An 18,313-nucleotide genomic window follows, 5' to 3' on the forward strand; every position below is an offset into this window, starting at 1 on the left:
CCACGATGCACTGGGGCCTTGTCCCCCCGTATCCCACGATGCACCAGAGCCTTGCCCTGCCAAACACCCCCGTATCCCATGATGCACTGGGGCTGCCTCACCCCACACACCCCCATATCTCATGATGCACTGGGGCTGTCTCCCCCCAACAATCCCCTATATCCCACGACGCACCGGGGCCTTGTCCCTCCACGCACCCCTGTATCCCATGATGCACCGGGGCTGCCTCTCCCCAACCCCCCATATCTCACGATGCATGGGGCCGCCTCCCCCCCACGCACCCCCATATCCTACTATGCACTGAGGCCACCTCCCCCTCTGCCCTCTCCCACACCGGGTCCGCCTCCCCCCCGTATCCCACAATGCAGCGAGGCTGCCTCCTCCCCAACGCATCCCCGTATCCCACGATGCACCGGGGTGGTGGGGCTGCCTGTCCCCCCCCCTGTCCTCTCTCCTACCTTCCCCGTTTACTTTTCATCTGGCGGACAATAATCCCCTCGCCGGGTCCTGCCCCTTTAAGAGCCCCTCGCCTGGCCCCTTTAATTCCCTTTCTCTGGAGTTGGCTCCTTGTGCAAAAATAGAAAACCCCCCAAACCCCCCAAAGCGAAGCGAGGGGCAGAAACCCCGGGGGGCCGGGACCCGCGGCCGCCTGCAGGTGAGGGGGGGCCACCCAGGGAATGGGGAGGGGTGCAATGGGGGGGCGGGTGTAAAGGGGGAGGGGGCAGTGGGGGAGGGGTACAATGGGGCGCAGGGGGGGTGGAATGGGGGAGGGGCGTAGTGGGGGAGGGGTGCAATGGGGCGCAGGGGGTTGGGTGCAAAGGGGGAGGGGCACAATGGGGTGCAGGGGGTGGGTGTAAGGGGGGCGGGACGCAAAGGTTGGGTGCAATGGGGGAGGGGTGCAGGGGGGTGGGTGTAATGGGGGTGGGGCGGGACGCAAAGGTTGGGTGCAGTGGGGGAGGGGTGCAGGGGGGTGGGTGTAATGGGGGTGGGGTGGGACGCAAAGGTTGGGTGCAGTGGGGGAGGGGTGCAGGGGGGTGGGTGTAATGGGGGTGGGGCGGGACGCAAAGGTTGGGGTGCAGTGGGGGAGGGGTGCAGGGGGGTGGGTGTAATGGGGGTGGGGCGCGGCGCAGAGGTTGGGTGCAGTGGGGGAGGGGCGCAGTGGGGGAGCTCTGTCCAGGGTGGGTTCAGGGCCACTTTGCAGCCGATCAGGTGGGTGCCTGCCTCGGTCCCCCCTCCCCCCGGATGTGGGGCACGGGGAAGGCAGCCAGGGCCGGCAGGGTGTGATCGGGGCGAAAGGGGGAGCATGACAAGGAGAAAGGGGGTGCCCGGGGGCTGTCCGGCCTCAGCTAACCCTGTCCTTCCTGTCTGCCTCCAGCCCGGCCTCACTTCCAGTCGCCCCCCGGCTCCCCCTTCCAGCCCCCCAACTCCCCCCCAGCTCCCCCTTCCAGCCCCCCAGCTCCCCCTTCCACCCCACAACTCCCCTCAGCTCCCCCTTCCAGCCCCCCCTTCCAGGCCCCCTGCTCCCCTTTCCAGCTCCCCCTCCACCCCACAACTCCCCCCGGCTGCCCCTTCCAGCCCCCACAACTCCCCCCGGCTCCCCCTTCCAGCCCCACAACTCCCCCGAGCCCCCCCCGGCCCCCCCCGGCCCCCCCCGGCATGGCGTCGGGCGTGGAGCTGCTGCGGTTCCAGCTCCCGGGCCACGAGGCGGCCACGCTGCGGAACATGAACCAGCTGCGCTCGGAGGAGCGCTTCTGCGACGTGACCATCGTGGCCGAGAGCCTGAAGTTCCGGGGCCACAAGGTGATCCTGGCGGCCTGCTCCCCGTTCCTGCGCGACCAGTTCCTGCTGAACCCCTCCTCCGAGCTGCAGGTCTCCCTCATGCACAGCGCCAAGATCGTGGCCGACCTGCTCCTCTCCTGCTACACCGGGGCCCTGGAGTTCGCCGTGCGCGACATCGTCAACTACCTGACGGCCGCCAGCTACCTGCAGATGGAGCACGTGGTGGAGAAGTGCCGCAACGCCCTCTCCCAGTTCATCCAGCCCCAGATCGGCCTCAAGGAGGGCGCCCCCCCGGCCAAGGGGGGGGCCCCCCGGGCGCCGGCCGGCCCCTCGCCCCAGGAGCGGGCCCGCCACCGCCTCCCGGCCTGGCCCCCCAAGCTGGAGCTGGAGGAGCTGGAGCTGAAGGACGAGGAGGAAGAAGAGGACTACGGGGACGACGACGGCGTCTCCGACATCTGCATCGTCAAGGTGGAGTCGGCCCTGGAGGTGGCCCAGCGGCAGAAGAAGCAGCAGCAGCAGCAGGCGGCCTGGGCCAAGGAGGGGTCCCCGCCCCCCGGCTGGGCCAAGGAGCAGCAGCAGGAGGCCCAGGTGAACTCCACGGTGGCCGAGGGGCCGGCGCCGTCCGAGCCGGCCCCGCAGGGCGTGGTCAAGGCCTGCTACAGCCTGGCCGAGGACGCCGAGGGCGAGGGGCTGCTCATCTTCCCGGGGGGCACCTACGCGGAGGAGGCCGGCGGGCGCCCCGGGGCCGGGCGCGGGGGGCCGGCGGGCCCCCACCCGCTGCGCAGCATCCGCTGTGCCAAGTGCGAGGAGGCCTTCCAGGGGGTGGAGAAGCTGGTCTTCCACATGCGGGCCCAGCACTTCATCTTCATGTGCCCCCGCTGCGGCAAGCAGTTCAACCACAGCAGCAACCTCAACCGGCACATGAACGTCCACCGGGGCGTCAAGTCCCACTCCTGCGCCGTCTGCGGCAAGAGCTTCACCCAGAAGTCCACCCTCCACGACCACATGAACCTGCACAGCGGCCAGCGCCCCTACCGCTGCTCCTACTGCGACGTGCGCTTCGCCCACAAGCCCGCCATCCGCCGCCACCTCAAGGAGCAGCACGGCAAGACCACCGCCGAGAACGTGCTGGAGGCCAGCGTCTCCGAGATCAACGTCCTGCTGCCCTAGCGGGCGCCGGGAGGGCAGCTGGGGCTGGCGGTCAGAGCCGGGGTGGGGGGAGGGGCTGGGAGCCAGGACGCCTGGGTTCTCTCCCGGGCTCGGGGAGGGGAGTGGGGTGTAGTGGTTAGAGCAGGGGGGGGCTGGGAGCCAGGACGCCTGGGTTCTCTCCCGGGCTCGGGGAGGGGAGTGGGGTGTAGTGGTTAGAGCAAGGGGGGCCTGGGAGCCAGGACCCCGGGTTCCGGCTCGGGGAGGGGGAGAGGAGGGGAGCTACCGGGTCAGAGCCGGGTGCGTTTTCCCAGCAGCCAAAGAATGGACATCCCCGGCAGGGGAATTGGAGCCCAGGATGTGCAGAGCGAAATGCCGGGCCGGGTGACCTACGGCGGCGGGAGGGGGCGTCTCCAGTAGCTGGTAGTAGTAGGTTTTTGTCCGTCTCTCCCGATGGCAAGACAGGGGTTTAGCAACCTTCAGCTAGCCAAGTGCAGATTTAGCCACTAGGAACTAGAGAGGGACTGGCGGGGGCGGGGATGGGGCACAGACCTTTCCCCTCTGGCCCTGGGGTGGGGGCTGGCTGATGGGGCGTGGGGCTGTCCCCCTCTGGGGGGCGCCGGCTCTGGGGCTCACCCTCCACGTCCTTTCAACCAGTTTTTAGATTGTTTAAAACTTTTTTTTTATTAAAAGGAAAGAAAAGAAAGAAGTGTCCAAGCTGTTTTATTTGGGAGTGGGGTGCAGTGGTTAGAGCGGGTGGGGGGCTGGGCTGGGAGCCCAGACTCCTGGGTTCTCTAGCTGGACGTGGGGGAGGCTGGGGGCTGGGGGCCCGGACTCCTGGGTTCTCTCCAAGCTCGGGGAGGGGAGGGGGGCTGGGAGCCCGGACTCCTGGGTTCTCTAGCTGGACGTGGGGGAGGCTGGGGGCTGGGGGTTAGAGCGCAGGGGGAGCTGGGGGCCCGGACTCCTGGGTTCTCTCCAAGCTCGGGGAGGGGAGGGGGGCTGGGAGCCCGGACTCCTGGGTTCTCTAGCTGGACGTTGGGGAGGCTGGGGGCTGGTGGTTAGAGCGCAGGGGGGGCTGGGGGCCCGGACTCCTGGGTTCTCTAGCTGGACGTGGGGGAGGCTGGGGCCTGGGGGTTAGAGCGCAGGGGGAGCTGGGGGCCCGGACTCCTGGGTTCTCTCCAAGCTCGGGGAGGGGAGGGGGGCTGGGAGCCCGGACTCCTGGGTTCTCTAGCTGGACGTTGGGGAGGCTGGGGGCTGGTGGTTAGAGCGCAGGGGGGGCTGGGGGCCCGGACTCCTGGGTTCTCTAGCTGGACGTGGGGGAGGCTGGGGCCTGGGGGTTAGAGCGCAGGGGGAGCTGGGGGCCCGGACTCCTGGGTTCTCTCCAAGCTCGGGGAGGGGAGGGGGGCTGGGAGCCCGGACTCCTGGGTTCTCTAGCTGGACGTTGGGGAGGCTGGGGGCTGGTGGTTAGAGCGCAGGGGGGGCTGGGGGCCCGGACTCCTGGGTTCTCTCCAAGCTGGGGGGGGGGGCGGGTCTGGGTTGCGGGACCGACGTTCCCAGGGAAACACCAATGGGGATCGCTGGGGGGGTGGAGTGGCCCCAGGTGGGGGCGGGGCTTAGGGCGCCGGGGGCGGGGCTTAGGGCGCTGGGGGCGGGGTCTCGGTCTCCCCGCCCGCGGTCCTTTTAAATCCCCCCGCCCCGCGGGTGACGTCACTGCCGGGCGCTGCCGCCGCGCGCCTGCCGGGACCGGGCCATGGAGGCGGCGGGAGCGGGCGAGGTGGGGGAGGGGCGAAGGGACCCAGGCGTCCGGGCGCAGCCCGGAGGGGGGGCGGGTGTCTCTGATGAGACAGCGGCTAATGGGGGGGGCGAATCACTCCCCGGGCCCCCCCGCACAGACCCGGTACAGCCTGGGGGGGGGCGCTGGCTGGGGTCGGGCCGTGGGGGGCAGTGCGGGGCGGGGGGCTGGTTGGGGGTTGGGCCGTGGGGGGCCGGCGGGGGGGCAGTGCAAGGTGGGGGTTGGTGGGGGTCGGGCCGGGCGGGTAGTGCGGGGTGGGGGGCTGGTGGGGGTTGGGCCGTGGGGGGCAGTGCGGGGTGGGGGGCCGGCTGGGGGTCGGTCGGCGGGGGGCTGGTGGGGGTCGGGCCGTGGGGGGCCGGCGGGGGGGCAGTGCGGGGTGGGGGGCTGGCTGGGGGTCGGTCGGCAGGGGGCCGGGTGGGGGTCGGGCCGTGGGGGGCAGTGCGGGGTGGGGGGCCGGCTGGGGGTCGGTCGGCAGGGGGCCGGGTGGGGGTCGGGCCGTGGGGGGCCGGCGGGGGGGCAGTGCGGGATGGGGGCTGGAGGGGGTCGGACCGTGGGGGGCAGTGCGGGGTGGGGGGCCGGCTGGGGGTCGGTCGGCGGGGGGCTGGTGGGGGTCGGGCCGTGGGGGGCCGGCGGGGGGGCAGTGCGGGGTGGGGGGCTGGCTGGGGGTCGGTCGGCAGGGGGCCGGGTGGGGGTCGGGCCGTGGGGGGCAGTGCGGGGTGGGGGGCCGGCTGGGGGTCGGTCGGCGGGGGGCTGGTGGGGGTCGGGCCGGGCGGGTAGTGCGGGGTGGGGGGCTGGAGGGGGTCAGGCCGTGGGGGGCAGTGCGGGGTGGGGGGCCGGCTGGGGGTCGGTCGGCAGGGGGCCGGGTGGGGGTCGGGCCGTGGGGGGCAGTGCGGGGTGGGGGGCCGGCTGGGGGTCGGTCGGCGGGGGGCTGGTGGGGGTCGGGCCGGGCGGGTAGTGCGGGGTGGGGGGCTGGAGGGGGTCAGGCCATGGGGGGCAGTGCGGGGTGGGGGGCCGGCTGGGGGTCGGTCGGCAGGGGGCCGGGTGGGGGTCGGGCCGCGGGGGGCAGTGCGGGGTGGGGGGCCGGCTGGGGGTCGGTCGGCGGGGGGCTGGTGGGGGTCGGGCCGTGGGGGGCCGGCGGGGGGCGCTGGGCACCCTCTGACCCCGTCTCTCTCCGCAGCGGGACGAGCCGAGGGGGGCGGCCCCGGTGGCGGAGAAGGAGCCGGGGGAGAAAGGTGAGTGGGGGGAGGGGCAGTGCCCCCCCATGCCCCCCGGCACTGGGCTCTGCGGTGGATCGTGGGGCGGGGATATCGCCCCAGCCGGGGGGGGGCGCTGGGGGCTCCCGGGGCGAGGGCCCAGCCGGGGTAACGCCACCGGCCCCGTTATGGGCTCCCGGTGACACCGTCCAACGCGCCCCCTGCCAGCCCCCCGTGGCGTCCTCACGCCCCCTTTTCCCTCTGTCCCCTGCGCGCCCGGGGCCCGTGGGGCGGGTTAAAGACAGACGGGTCCCCACGCCAGCCCTGCGGCCGAACGTGGGGCTGCTGAAACATGGACAATCCCCTCCGCCCCCCAGCTCAGCATGCCATGGGGCAGGTGCCCCCCCGCGACCTCCCCACCGGGGCCCCGCCCCCGCTGAGGGCCCTGGGGCCGGAGGAGAAGTGGATGCCGGCCCGGGACGGGGAGAGCGGCAGGGGAGGGGGCGGGGAGAGTCCCCCCGCAGCGGGAAACAGTGGGGACGAGGCAGCGAGGACCCAGGCGTCTGGGGGCCCCAAGGAGGCGGCTGGAGGATCACCCGACGAGGAGGGGACTCTGGCAACCGTGATGGTCACGACCGGCTCGGGGAGCAAGGGATTGCCAGGTGAGTGGGGGGGGCTGCGGGCCGGGGGGCTGTGGGTTTGTGGGGCAGGGGACGGGGGGCTGCAGGTCGGGGAGGGAGCGATTGGCTGCGGGTCGGGAGTCTGGGGCCCCTGGAGGGAAGGGGTACCCGGGGGAGGCTCTGGGGAGGGCGTGAAGGGCCCGGTGGGGGGGGGCAGAAGGACATGGAGGAGGGGCCCCGGGGGGCTGTGGGTCGGGAGTGAGGGGCCCCTGGAGGGAAGGGGGACCCGGGGGAGGCTCTGGGGAGGGCGTGAAGGGCCCGGGGGGGGGGCAGAAGGACATGGAGGAGGGGCCCCGGGGGGCTGCGGGTCGGGAGTGAGGAGCACCACGTCTCTCCCCCAGGCCACGCCAGCAAGACGCTCCCCTCCTCGCCCAGCAAGGCCGGGGGGGGGCCGAGCCGCGCCAAGATGTCCCTGACGGGCACCAGCAAGTCGCCCCCGTCGGTGCAGAGCCTGGCCATGCGGCTGCTCAGCCTGCCTGGTGCCCGCCTGCCCCCGGAGGGGGGGCCCGCGGGGGATCCCCAGCCCACCGCCCCCCCGGACCCCAAGCCCAAGGTCCACCGGGCCCGCAAGACCATGGCCAAGCCCAGCAATGGACAGGTGGGTTCTGGCGGGGGAGGGCTGTTGTCCCGGACGCCTGGGTCCCCTCGTGCCCCTCCCCGGGTTAGCGCCCCCCCCGGGTGTCATCCTGGACGCCTGGGTCCCCTCGTGCCCCTCCCCAGGTTAGCGCCCCCCCAGGGTGTCATCCTGGATGCCTGGGTCCCCTCGCACCACACCCCAGGCTAACCCTCCCCCGGGGTGTCGTCCCCGATGCCTGGCCCCATCCTCTCACCGCTACTGCGGCCCCTCCCCTAAGGACAATGTCCCGGACGCCTGGGTTCCATCACCGCCTAAGGGAGGGGTTGTTCCAGGTTTGAGTGCCGTGTCTGACCACCCCTCCCCACCAAAATCCTGTCCCCAGGTCCCCGAAAAGCGAGTCTCCGAGATGCTGCATTTCCGAGTCTCTGACGACCTGCGGAGCATCGAGGAGCCAGGTATCCAGGGGGCTGCGGGTCGGGAGTGAGGGGCATGGCAAAGCTGGGGGGCTGCTGGTCAGGATTGAGGGGCATCAGCAGAGCTGGGGGGGAATCTCTCTCCTGCCCCCCCCCTTCATTCCCTCTCCCCCCAGAGCCGGCCAAGCGGCCGAAGCTGGACTACGGGACGGATTTGATTCACAAGCGGCTCCCGTCCTCCCTGCACAGATCCAGCCCGCGGGCCAGCACTGAGGTATGGCCTCTCCCGGACACCTGGGTCCCTCCCTCCCTCCCTTCCGGGGCTCAGGGTGGCTCTGACCTGTTGTCCTCCCCAGATCACGGTGACGGAGGAAATGGCGGCTCCGCCCAGCGATTCCCGCCCCCTGGGGGACCCCTCGGGGGCCCGGGGTGTGGGGGGGGCCCTGGAGGAGTGGGAGACCGAGGTGGGCGAGGACTTCAGCCTTTTCTACGACAGCTATTCCGTGGATGAGCACGGTGACTCGGACAGCAAGGTGGGGCATGGGGGGGCTGCGCACGGGGGGACCCCTCGCCTGGCGCTCAGATGCGGCTGCCTCTGGGGAGGGGCACGAGGGCTGGTTATCTGGGGACCCCTGGCCCTGCGCTGAGATGCAGCTGACTCTGGAGTGGGGTGCGGGGGCCGGTTATCTGAGGACCCCTGGCCCTGTGCTGAGCTGCGGCTGACTCTGGGGTGGGGCACAGTGTGTTTGGGACGGGAAGGGGAATCCCAGCTCAGTCAGAGCCAGGCCCAGATGCCTGGGTTGCTTCCCGCCCCCCCCTGCTGAGCTTTGTCCGTCTCTTGTCCAGTCGGAGGCAGACAGGGTGGGGGAACAAATGAGCGAGGAGGAGGAGGAGGAGGAAGAGGAGGAGGAGGAAGAGGATGAAGAAGAGGATGAAGAAGACGACGAATCCGGGACCATGTCGGACAGGGTGAGCCTCCGGGGGGGGCAGGATGGGGGAGGGGTGGTGGTAGAACTCACCCTCCTTCTCTTCCCCCATGACCTTTTTGTTCTCTTGTTCCTTGCCCCCCCTGCTCTCGCCATCATTCTGTGCCCCCCCCCCCCCCCCCGGCTCCAACTCGCTCCCCCCTGCCCAGAGCGCATCCAGCACCAAGCGCAAGGCCAAGAAGCGCTGGAAAAATGACAGCCCCTGGGTCAAACCGTCCCGAAAACGCAAGAGGAAGGAGGCTCGGCCCAAGGATGGGCGAGGTGAGGGGGGCGTGTGGTGGCCCGTGGCTCCGGAACCAAGTGGGGTGGGGCCCAGCGGGTCGTGGCGGCAGAGAGAGGAGGGTCTGGGCTTTGCGGGGGTCTCGGAACCGTGTCTGGAGCCTCCCCGGTCTGGGAGATATTCTCCCACGCTCCTGCCCACCTGCTGTGTTTTCTCCCCAGCCGGGATTCCTCGGTGGTTTTGGTGCCCACCCCCTCTCCGGGGGTTGGATGCCAGGCCGCCAGGTCGGTACCGCCGCGAAGCCGGGACTTTGGGCTTCCCAGCACTGGCGGCTCATTTCTACCCCAAACGGTGCCAGAGAAATGGGCCAGCGAAGATGGCGTGCCGGGGGAGGGTCAGTGTGACCCGGGCAAGAGGGTAATCGGAAGGCTGGGATCCTGGTGTGAGAATGGGGGGGCGTCTGGGGGGCAGGGGAGGGGGAGCAGCTGCTGCTCATTGCCCACATCTCCCTTATGCCCCGATTCTGTCGCTCCCTCTTCCCTGGCCCCCGGCCCCCTCGTTCCCCCTCTCGGCCAGGTGTCAACGGGGTCTCCGCGGCCGGGCAGAGCGAGTACACGGAGGTGCCGCTGGGGTGCCTGGAGCTGCCGGGTGAGGGGGCGCTGTCCCCCAACAATGCAGGTGAGACCCCGGCCCCCCATGGGCACCCCCTCCGCTTCCCCCCCGCAGTGTCCGGTCTGTGTTCTCCCCTTCTCCACCCCCCGCCCCCCAAATCACACCCCCCTCCCACCTTGGGGGCCCCCCAACTCTGCTGGGTTCAACGCTCCCCTTCCCCCCCCAACCCTGCCGGAATCCCCCCAAATCCCCCTTCCCCCACTGATCTCTGGTTTCACCTGAAACCCTTCACCGGCCCCACTGGGGTCCCCCCCCAGGCGTGTCCAACGAGACGAGCTCGCTGGAGACCGAGCGCTTCGAGGAGCTGCCCCTCTGCTCCTGCCGCATGGAGGCCCCCAAGATCGAGCGGCTCAGCGAGGCCGCACGCAGCCACTGCATGGCCACCGAGAGCGCTGACGGGGAGGTGAGGGGGCGGGGCCGGCGGGGGGGCCGGCGGCGTGCGGGGGCCACGGAGTGTTTGGGATGGGAAGGGAGCCTTGCCTGCCCCGAGCTGTGGCTGACTGTGGGGTGGGACACGGGGGGCTGGGTATCTGGGGACCCTGGCCCTGCACTGAGATGCAGCTGGGTGGGACTCTGGGGAGGGGCGGGACCCCGGTGTCCGGGCTGACCCCCCCCGACCCATTTCCCCCCCAGCTGAGCGGCTGCAGCTGCAGTGTGCTGAAGCGGGAGACCATGCGCCCGTCCAGCCGGGTGCCCCTCATGGTTCTGTGCGAGTCCCATCGTGCCCGGATGGTGAAACACCAGTGCTGCCCTGGCTGCGGGCACTTCTGCACGGCCGTGAGTGGGGGGCTGCGGGTCGGGAGCGAGGGGAGCTGGGGGGCTGCGGGTCGGGAGCGAGGGGAGCTGCGGGCTTCGGGGGCTGCGGATCGGGAGCGAGGGGAGCTGTGGGTCGGGAGCGAGGGGTGCCGGAGGAGCTGGGGGGCTGTGGGTCGGGAGTGAAGGGAGCTGGGGGGCTGCGGGTCAGCAGCGAGGGGAGCTGGGGGGCTGCGGGTCGGGAGCGAGGGGAGCTGCGGGCTTCGGGGGCTGCGGATCGGGAGCGAGGGGAGCTGTGGGTCGGGAGCGAGGGGTGCCGGAGGAGCTGGGGGGCTGTGGGTCGGGAGTGAAGGGAGCTGGGGGGCTGCGGGTCAGCAGCGAGGGGAGCTGGGGGGCTGCGGGTCGGGAGCGAGGGGAGCTGCGGGCTTCGGGGGCTGCGGATCGGGAGCGAGGGGAGCTGTGGGTCGGGAGCGAGGGGTGCCGGAGGAGCTGGGGGGCTGTGGGTCGGGAGTGAAGGGAGCTGGGGAGCTGTGGGTCAGCAGCGAGGGGTGCTGCAGGGGCTGCGGGTCGGGAGCGAGGGAAGCTGGGGGGCTGCCGGTCAGCAGCGAGGGGTGCTGCAGGGGCTGCGGGTCGGGAGTGAGGGGCCCCGTCTCCCCACAGGGCACCTTCCTGGAGTGCCACCCCGACCTGCGGGTGACCCACCGCTTCCACAAGGGCTGCGTGTCCCAGCTCAACGGGCGGATTTTCTGCCCGCACTGCGGCGAGGACGCCTCTGAGGCCCAGGAAATCACCATCGCCCGGGCCGACACCTCCGCCCCCGCCCCCCCGCCCCCTGGCCAGGAGCCCCCCGACACCCCCGGCCGCGCCGACACCAGCCAGCCCAGGTGAGCCGCCGGGGGGGCGCGTGCTGGGGGGGGTGGGGAGCCCCCACGTTGCGTCAGTGTTGGGGAGGGGGTGGGGGGCACTGTGGGGGCCGCGTCACGGAGGGGGTGTCCCGGACTCTGACTCCCCCACCCTGCTGCCCCCTCCTCTCCCGTTCAGCGCCCGGATGCGAGGGAAGGGCGAGGGGCGCCTGGTCCCCCCCGACCCACTGGCCGACGGGATCGACAGCTCCGGGGGCCCTGTGCTGACCCTGCCGTCGGGCGCTGCCATCTCGCCGCTGGGGCTGGGCCCGGGGCCGGGCCGCGAGCAGCTCGAGAAGGCCCTGATCGTGCAGGAGGCTGAGAGGTGGGACCCCCCGACCCTCCCCCCCCTTTCCCATGACCCTCTTGCTCTCTGTGATCCCACGGCACCCACCAACACACCTGTCTCCGCCCCAGCCACCTTGATCCCACGGCACCCACCAGTACGTTGTCCTGCTCCTTGGAGTCCAGTGCCCCGTGGGTCCCTCCCAACCCTCCCTGTGGCCTCCACCTTCCTCCCCAGCCACCTCTCTCTGCCCCCTGGTATCGTCCAGCTGTGACTCACGGCACCCACTTATCCCCAGTCTGCCTCCCTCTGGCCCCCCAGGACTCCCTCCCCCACACACCTGTGATCCCACCGCACCCCCCCCGTGCGCCATCCCTTTGCCTCCCCTTCTCTCTGCATCCCCCACCAGCCCTGCCGCTGACCCCGTCTCTCTCTGGCTCGTCCCCTCGCTCCGCCAGGCGGAAGAAGCTGCGATTCCACCCCCGCCAGCTCTACCTGTCGGTCAAGCAGGGCGAGCTGCAGAAGGTGCTGCTGATGCTGCGTGAGTGGGGGCTGTGGGGAGGGGTTGGGGGGCCGTGGGGTGATGGGGGGGGCATTTGGGTCTGTGACCCCACGCCTGGCTCTGATCCTGTTCCCCGATTCTCTGCCTCCCCCCTCCAGTGGACAACCTGGACCCCAACTTCCAGAGCGACCAGCAAAGCAAGCGCACCCCACTGCATGCCGCCGCCCAGAAGGGGTACCTCGAGATCTGCCACGTGCTGCTGCAGGTGGGGGGCGGGGCCCGGGGGCGGGGCGGGGGGCGTCTGGCAGTGGGCGGGGTCAGATCCTGGCTCTGAAACTCCCCCCCCGCCCCCCCAGGCTGGTGCCAACATCAACGCGGTGGACAAGACGCGGCGGACGCCGCTCATGGAGGCCGTGGTGAGCAACCAGGTGGAGACGGCGCGCTACATCGTCCGCCGGGGCGGCTGCGTCTACAGCAAGGTCAGGGCGGGGCGACGGGGGGGGCCGGGGGGCGGGGGGATACCTGTCTGCCAGTCACCACACAGTCTTCCCCCCACCCCGTCCCCCCCCAGGAGGAGGATGGTTCGACCTGCCTCCATCACGCGGCCAAGTGCGGGAACCTGGCCATGGTCTCTCTGCTGCTGGCCACGGGGCAGGTGGACGTCAATGCCCAGGTGAGTCGGGGACCCGGGCGTCCGGCCCCCAGTGTGGGGAGCTCACCCCCTGTCACAGTGAGGGCTGGCCCCGTTGCCCCAGGGCGGCGCTAGGAGCTGGGCGGCGGGGCGGGGGGCAGCAGGGGGCTCTCCCCGGGCAGTCAGGGCTGGCCCCAGGGCGGGGCTAGGGGCTGGGTGGTGGGGCGGGGCAGGGAGCAGCGGGGGGCTCTCCCCGGGCAGTCAGGGCGGGGCTAGGGGCGGGGCGGGGGGCAGCGGGGGGCTCTCCCTGGGCAGTCAGGGCTGGCCTCAGGGTGGGGCTAGGGGCTGGGCGGGGGGCAGCGGGGGGCTCTCCCCGGGCAGTCGGGGCGGGGCTAGGGGCTGGGCTGCGGGGCGGGGCGGGGGGCTCTCCCCGGGCAGTCAGGGCTGGCCCCAGGGCGGGGCTAGGGGCTGGGCGGGGCGGTGGGGCGGGGCGGGGGGCAGCGGGGGGCTCTCCCCGGGAAGTCGGGGCGGGGCTAGGGGCTGGGCTGCAGGCAGCGGGGCGGGGGGCAGCAGGAGTCACTCTCACCCAGCCAGCAGCGCTGACCCCTCTCCCCCGTGGCCCCCCCGGCAGGATAACGGCGGCTGGACCCCCATCATCTGGGCCGCGGAGCACAAGCACATCGAGGTGATCCGCATGCTGCTGACCCGTGGCGCCGACGTCACCCTGACAGACAACGTGAGTGGCGGTTTCTTGCTCCCCCGGAGCTGGCTCAGCCCCCCCCCCCCGCCACCCCCCCCAGCTGCTGGGGTCTCGGCTCCCTTCTCTGAATCAGTGTCTTGGCTTCTCAGTGTCCGTCCGTCCGTCCCCCCCGGCTCCCCAAATCTGTACCTGTCGCTGTCTTTGCATGTGTAGGTTTCCAGGCTTCCCCCCCAAGTCTCTGTCGGTTTCCAGGCTCCCCGCCCCGTCTGCGTGTTGGTGTCTTGGCTCCATCCCTGGTGCTGGCCACTATCTCTGGCTCCCCTCAGGGCGTTTGCTGGTTTCCAGCCCCCCCATTTCTGAGCGGAGCTGGGATTTGCCGGTTTCAAGGCTCCCCGTAACCCCTCCCCCGCAGGAGGAGAACATCTGCCTGCACTGGGCCTCCTTCACGGGCAGCGCCGAGATCGCCGAGGTCCTGCTGAACGCGCAGTGTGACCTGCACGCCGTGAACTGCCATGGGGACACGCCGCTGCACATCGCCGCCCGCGAGAGCTTCCACGACTGCGTCATGTGAGCGGGCGCCCGGCTCAGGAGGGGAGAGGGGGCTACTGGTCAGAGCCGGGGGGGGGGTGGAGCCAGGACTCCTGGGTCCGCTCCTGGCTCCGGAAGGGGAGTGGGGGCTACTGGTCAGAGGCCAGGACTCCGGGGTTCCCATCTGCCCCCCCTCCCCTCCCGCCCAGGCTGTTCCTGTCGCGAGGGGCTGACCCCGAGGTGCGGAACAAGGAGGGCGACTGCCCCGTGGACCTGACGCTGGAGAACTCCGAGGTCTGGTTCGCCCTGCAGCTGAACCGCAAGATCCGGCAGGGCATCCTCAACCGGGCGCTGCGGACCGAACGCATCATCAGCAGGTGGGGATGGGCCCGGGGGGCGGGGGGGGGGGGCGCGCGCGGCTGCTCCCTGCTGGCCGGCTCCGGTCTCACCCCTCCTGCCCCCCAGGGACGTGGCCCGCGGCTACGAGAACGTGCCCATCCCCTGCGTCAACTCGGTGGATGACGAGCCGTGTCCCGACGACTACAAATACATCTCGGAGAACTGCGAGACCTCCACCATGAACATCGACCGCAACATCACACACCTGCAGGTAGCCGCCCCGGGGCGCCTGGCCGCCCGGAGCCGCCTCCTGGGAGAGGGGAGCCTAGAAACTGACAAATGCAGAACCTTTTTGGGGAGAGGGGAGCCTGGAAACTGACAACTGCAGAATTGTTTTTGGGGGGCGGAGTCTAGAAACTGGCCTTTGGTGGCTTGGAGGGGAAACGGGGGAGCTGAGAAACCAGTGAAGGTGCAAACTGGGTGGGGCGGGGTGTCTGGAAACTGACAACCGCGGTGGGGGCAGGCCCTGCTAAGCTGTGTCCCCCCCCTTTTTGCCCCCCGCTCCCCCAGCACTGCACCTGCCAGGACGATTGCTCCTCCAGCAACTGCCTGTGTGGCCAACTCAGCATCCGCTGCTGGTATGACAAGGTGAGACGCCCGCCGTGGGGGGGCCTGGACACTGCGCCTCGGATCGGGACTGATAGACACCAAATACAGCAATGGGGGCAGTGGGGAGCCTGGAAACTGACAAGAGCACATGTGGTGGGGGGAGCCTGGAGGCAGACAAAAGAGCCATGGGGCTTGTAGGAGGGGGAAGCTTAGAAACTGACTCTCAGATGAGAGAAGAATGGGGGTAGCTTGGAAACTTCCCCATTGGGTGTGGGGGAAGCCCAGAAGCTGGCTGTGCCAACACATGGTAGGGGGAGCCATGAAACTGTCAGGGGAGGGGGGAGCCTGCACACCTACAGGTGAAACTGGCAGATTCCCCCCCCCATAGGCTGCAGGGCTGCCTCAGACCCACATGAATATTCAGACCCCAGTTCCCATGGCTTCGCCCCCCTTCCCCAACCCATCTGAGGGAGGCAGAATTTGGGAGCGATTCAGAGATTATGATCCCTCCTCCCCCCAGGATGGGCGCCTGCTCCAGGAATTCAACAAGATCGAGCCGCCCCTCATCTTCGAGTGTAACCAGGCGTGCACCTGCTGGAGGAACTGCAAGAACCGGGTCGTGCAGAGCGGAATCAAGTGAGTCCCCAGGGAGGGGGCATCACCCACCGTTCCTTCTCCCTGAGAGTCCAGTAGCAGGGAGTTCCCCAGGCTAACAGGAATCAATGTTACGGTTGCTGGACTGGAACTGGTGGGCTGGGATGTCATGTGACAGGGAGTTCCACAGGTTAACAAGAAGCTTGTTCCCCTGCAGGGTCCGACTGCAGCTGTACCGGACGGCCAAGATGGGCTGGGGGGTGCGAGCCCTTCAAACCATCCCCCAAGGGACCTTCATCTGCGAGTGAGTGAGCCGGGGTGGGGACTGGGTCTGTTCCCTCCGGGGGGGCACCAGCTGGGGCGGGGGCAGGGCTGGGATTCACCCAGGACGTGATGCCTCTGCCCCCTTCCCTGCCACAGGTACGTGGGGGAGCTGATTTCAGACGCGGAGGCCGATGTACGGGAAGATGATTCATATCTCTTCGACCTGGACAACAAGGTGAGGGGGCCTGGATGCCTGGGTTCTTTCCCGGCTCGGGGCGGGGGCTAGGGATGAGAGCGGGGGGCCCAGATTTTTGGATTCTTTCCTGGCTTGGGGAGGGGGCGGGGGCTTGGGGGGAGAGCGGGGGGCCCGGACTCCTGGGTTCTCTCCCGGCTCGGGGCGGGGGCTAGGGGAGACAGCGGGGCGCCCGGACTCCTGGGTTCTCTCCCGGCTCGGGGCGGGGGCTTGGGGAGAGAGCGGGGCGCCCCGATTCCTGGGTTCTCTCCCGGCTCGGGGCGGGGGCTAGGGATGAGAGCGGGGGGCCCGGACTCCTGGGTTCTCTCCTGGCTCGGGGCGGGGGCTAGGGGGGACAGCGGGGGGCCCGGACTCCTGGGTTCTCTCCCGGCTCGGGGCGGGGGCTAGGGGGGACAGCGGGGGGCCCGGACTCCTGGGTTCTCTCCCGGCTCGGGGCGGGGGCTAGGGGGGACAGCGGGGGGCCCGGACTCCTGGGTTCTCTCCCGGCTCGGGGCGGGGGCTAGGGGGGACAGCGGGGGGCCCGGACTCCTGGGTTCTCTCCCGGCTCGGGGCGGGGGCTAGGGGGGACAGCGGGGCGCCCGGACTCCTGGGTTCTCTCCCCTCCCCCCGCAGGACGGAGAGGTGTACTGCATCGATGCCCGTTACTACGGCAACGTGAGCCGGTTCATCAACCACCTGTGCGAGCCCAACATCATCCCGGTGCGGGTGTTCATGCTGCACCAGGACCTGCGCTTCCCCCGCATCGCCTTCTTCAGCAGCCGCGACATCCGCGCTGGCGAGGAGCTGGGGTCAGCGCCGGGGGCGGGGCTGGGGGCGGGGCCTGGGGCTGGGGGTGGAGCCGGGGGCGGGGCCTGGGGCCTGGGGGCGGGGCCTGGGGCTGGTGGGGTGTGGAGCTGAGGGCGGGGCCTGGGGCTGGGGGTGGAGCCGGGGGGTGGAGCTGGGGTCAGCGCCTGGGGGTGGGGCTGGGGGCGGGGCCTGGGGCTGGGGGTGGAGCCGGGGGCGGGGGCTGGGGCCTGGGGGCGGGGCTGGGGGCGGGGCCTGGGGCTGGTGGGGTGTGGAGCTGAGGGCGGGGCCTGGGGCTGGTGGGGTGTGGAGCTGAGGGCGGGGCCTGGGGCTGGGCCTGGGGCTGGGGGCGGAGATGGGGTTGCGGGTCCTGCGGCGGGGGGCGGGGCCTGGGGCTGGCTGTGGGGTGAGGAGATGGGGGCGGGGCCCAGGACCGGGCTGGGGGCGGGGCCCAGGACCGGGCTGGGGGCAGGGCGTGTGGGAGCGGCTGGGGGGGGGCGGAGCCCCCCCCAGTGACCCCCCGGTGCCCCCCCAGGTTCGACTACGGCGACCGGTTCTGGGACATCAAGAGCAAATACTTCACCTGCCAGTGCGGGGCGGAGAAATGCAAACACTCGGCCGAGGCCATCGCCCTGGAGCAGAGCCGCCTCGCCCGCCTCGAGGCCCACCCCGAGCTGCTGCCCGACATGGGGGGGCTGCCCCTGCTGGGCCCCTGAGCCCCCGGGGGACCCCGCTCCTGGCCCTGGCCCGCCTGGGGGCACCCCGCCCCGGCCGAGCCTCCGAGACCCCCGTTCCTGGGCCCTGTGCTCCCGGGGGGCCCTCCCCACCCTGCCCGGGACCCCGATTCCTGGCCCTGTGCTCCCGGGGGGCCCTCCCCACCCTGCCCGGGACCCCGATTCCTGGCCCTGTGCTCCCGGGGGCGCCCTCCCCACCCTGCCCGGGACCCCGATTCCTGGCCCTGTGCTCCCGGGGGGGCCCTCCCCACCCTGCCCCGACCGGACCCCTGAGGGGACCCAGATTCCTGGGCCCTGTGCTCCCTGGGGGACCCTCCCCAACCTGCCCCCCTGGGCCCCTGAGCCCCCGGGCGGACCCTGCCAGCCACAACTGGCCCCTGAGCCCCCGTCCCTGGGGCTCCCCCCGGGCTCAGTTCTCCCCCCGGCCCCCCCAGAGAGGATGGGCCAGCCAGTGACCCCTTGGCTGCAGCAAGGCAGCGCTGCAGGAAATGCAGGAGCCCCCCCCCCCGCGCCTCTGGGGCTCCCCCCCCCGCGGCTCCAAAGCCCCCCCTGGGCTTGGTCCCTTTTTACCTGTCACGTCCTGGGAGCCTGAACCCAATAAACGCCGGGAGCACGGCCAGGGCGTGTCGGTGTGTTTGTCCCGGGTGGGGGGGTGCGATCACCGCCCCTTGCTGGGCTCTGTGGGGGGGGGGTGCGATCACCGCCCCTTGCTGGGCTCTGTGGGGGGGGGGGTGCGATCACCGCCCCTTGCTGGGCTCTGTGTGTGTGGGGGGTGCGATCACCGCCCCTTGCTGGGCTCTGTGGGGGGGGGGGTGCGATCACCGCCCCTTGCTGGGCTCTGTGGGGGGGGGGGGTGCGATCACCGCCCCTTGCTGGGCTCTGTGGGGGGGGGGGGGTGCGATCACCGCCCCTTGCTGGGCTCTGTGTGTGGGGGGGGTGCGATCACCGCCCCTTGCTGGGCTCTGTGTGTGGGGGGG

The 18,313-nt window shown here is 71.3% G+C and overlaps 2 protein-coding genes and 1 long non-coding RNA gene across 3 annotated transcripts; all 3 read left to right on the forward strand.

The window, feature by feature from the left end:
- The first annotated feature begins 429 nt into the window (after positions 1 to 429).
- ZBTB12 (zinc finger and BTB domain containing 12) lies at positions 430 to 2,986 on the forward strand. The gene is made up of 2 exons (XM_078848711.1): positions 430 to 655; positions 1,376 to 2,986. The coding sequence occupies exon 2, from the start codon at positions 1,657 to 1,659 to the stop codon at positions 2,947 to 2,949; it is 1,293 nt and encodes a 430-aa protein (XP_078704837.1). The 5' UTR covers positions 430 to 655; positions 1,376 to 1,656; the 3' UTR covers positions 2,950 to 2,986.
- Positions 2,987 to 4,617: 1,631 nt separating this feature from the next.
- Positions 4,618 to 6,394, forward strand: LOC144929368 (uncharacterized). The gene is made up of 3 exons (XR_013634601.1): positions 4,618 to 4,699; positions 5,895 to 5,949; positions 6,288 to 6,394. It is a non-coding gene; the product is annotated as an uncharacterized LOC144929368 (long non-coding RNA).
- A 6-nt stretch (positions 6,395 to 6,400) lies between these two features.
- EHMT2 (euchromatic histone lysine methyltransferase 2) lies at positions 6,401 to 17,955 on the forward strand. The gene is made up of 26 exons (XM_078848710.1): positions 6,401 to 6,572; positions 6,932 to 7,188; positions 7,550 to 7,622; positions 7,757 to 7,854; positions 7,937 to 8,113; positions 8,427 to 8,549; positions 8,716 to 8,827; positions 9,363 to 9,464; positions 9,716 to 9,861; positions 10,092 to 10,235; positions 10,872 to 11,095; positions 11,253 to 11,438; positions 11,858 to 11,940; positions 12,060 to 12,166; positions 12,258 to 12,380; positions 12,473 to 12,574; positions 13,164 to 13,268; positions 13,645 to 13,799; positions 13,970 to 14,137; positions 14,226 to 14,370; positions 14,670 to 14,747; positions 15,229 to 15,344; positions 15,520 to 15,606; positions 15,723 to 15,801; positions 16,432 to 16,607; positions 17,138 to 17,955. The coding sequence occupies exons 1-26, from the start codon at positions 6,536 to 6,538 to the stop codon at positions 17,316 to 17,318; spliced, it is 3,384 nt and encodes a 1,127-aa protein (XP_078704836.1). The 5' UTR covers positions 6,401 to 6,535; the 3' UTR covers positions 17,319 to 17,955.
- Positions 17,956 to 18,313: the final 358 nt, after the last annotated feature.

The sequence above is a fragment of the Lepidochelys kempii genome, chromosome 14 (assembly GCF_965140285.1).
Source record: "Lepidochelys kempii isolate rLepKem1 chromosome 14, rLepKem1.hap1, whole genome shotgun sequence".
In the NCBI taxonomy this organism is placed as follows: domain Eukaryota; kingdom Metazoa; phylum Chordata; order Testudines; family Cheloniidae; genus Lepidochelys; species Lepidochelys kempii.

Excerpts from the sequence above, each read along its gene's own strand:
- ZBTB12 (XM_078848711.1), top strand. The coding sequence starts at position 1,657 with ATGGCGTCGGGCGTGGAGCTGCTGCGGTTCCAGCTCCCGGGCCACGAG.
- EHMT2 (XM_078848710.1), top strand. The coding sequence starts at position 6,536 with ATGGTCACGACCGGCTCGGGGAGCAAGGGATTGCCAG. Across the intron at positions 7,189-7,549 it reads CCAAGCCCAGCAATGGACAG|GTCCCCGAAAAGCGAGTCTC; the intron begins GTGGGTTCTGGC and ends TCCTGTCCCCAG. Across the intron at positions 13,269-13,644 it reads ACGTCACCCTGACAGACAAC|GAGGAGAACATCTGCCTGCA; the intron begins GTGAGTGGCGGT and ends CCTCCCCCGCAG.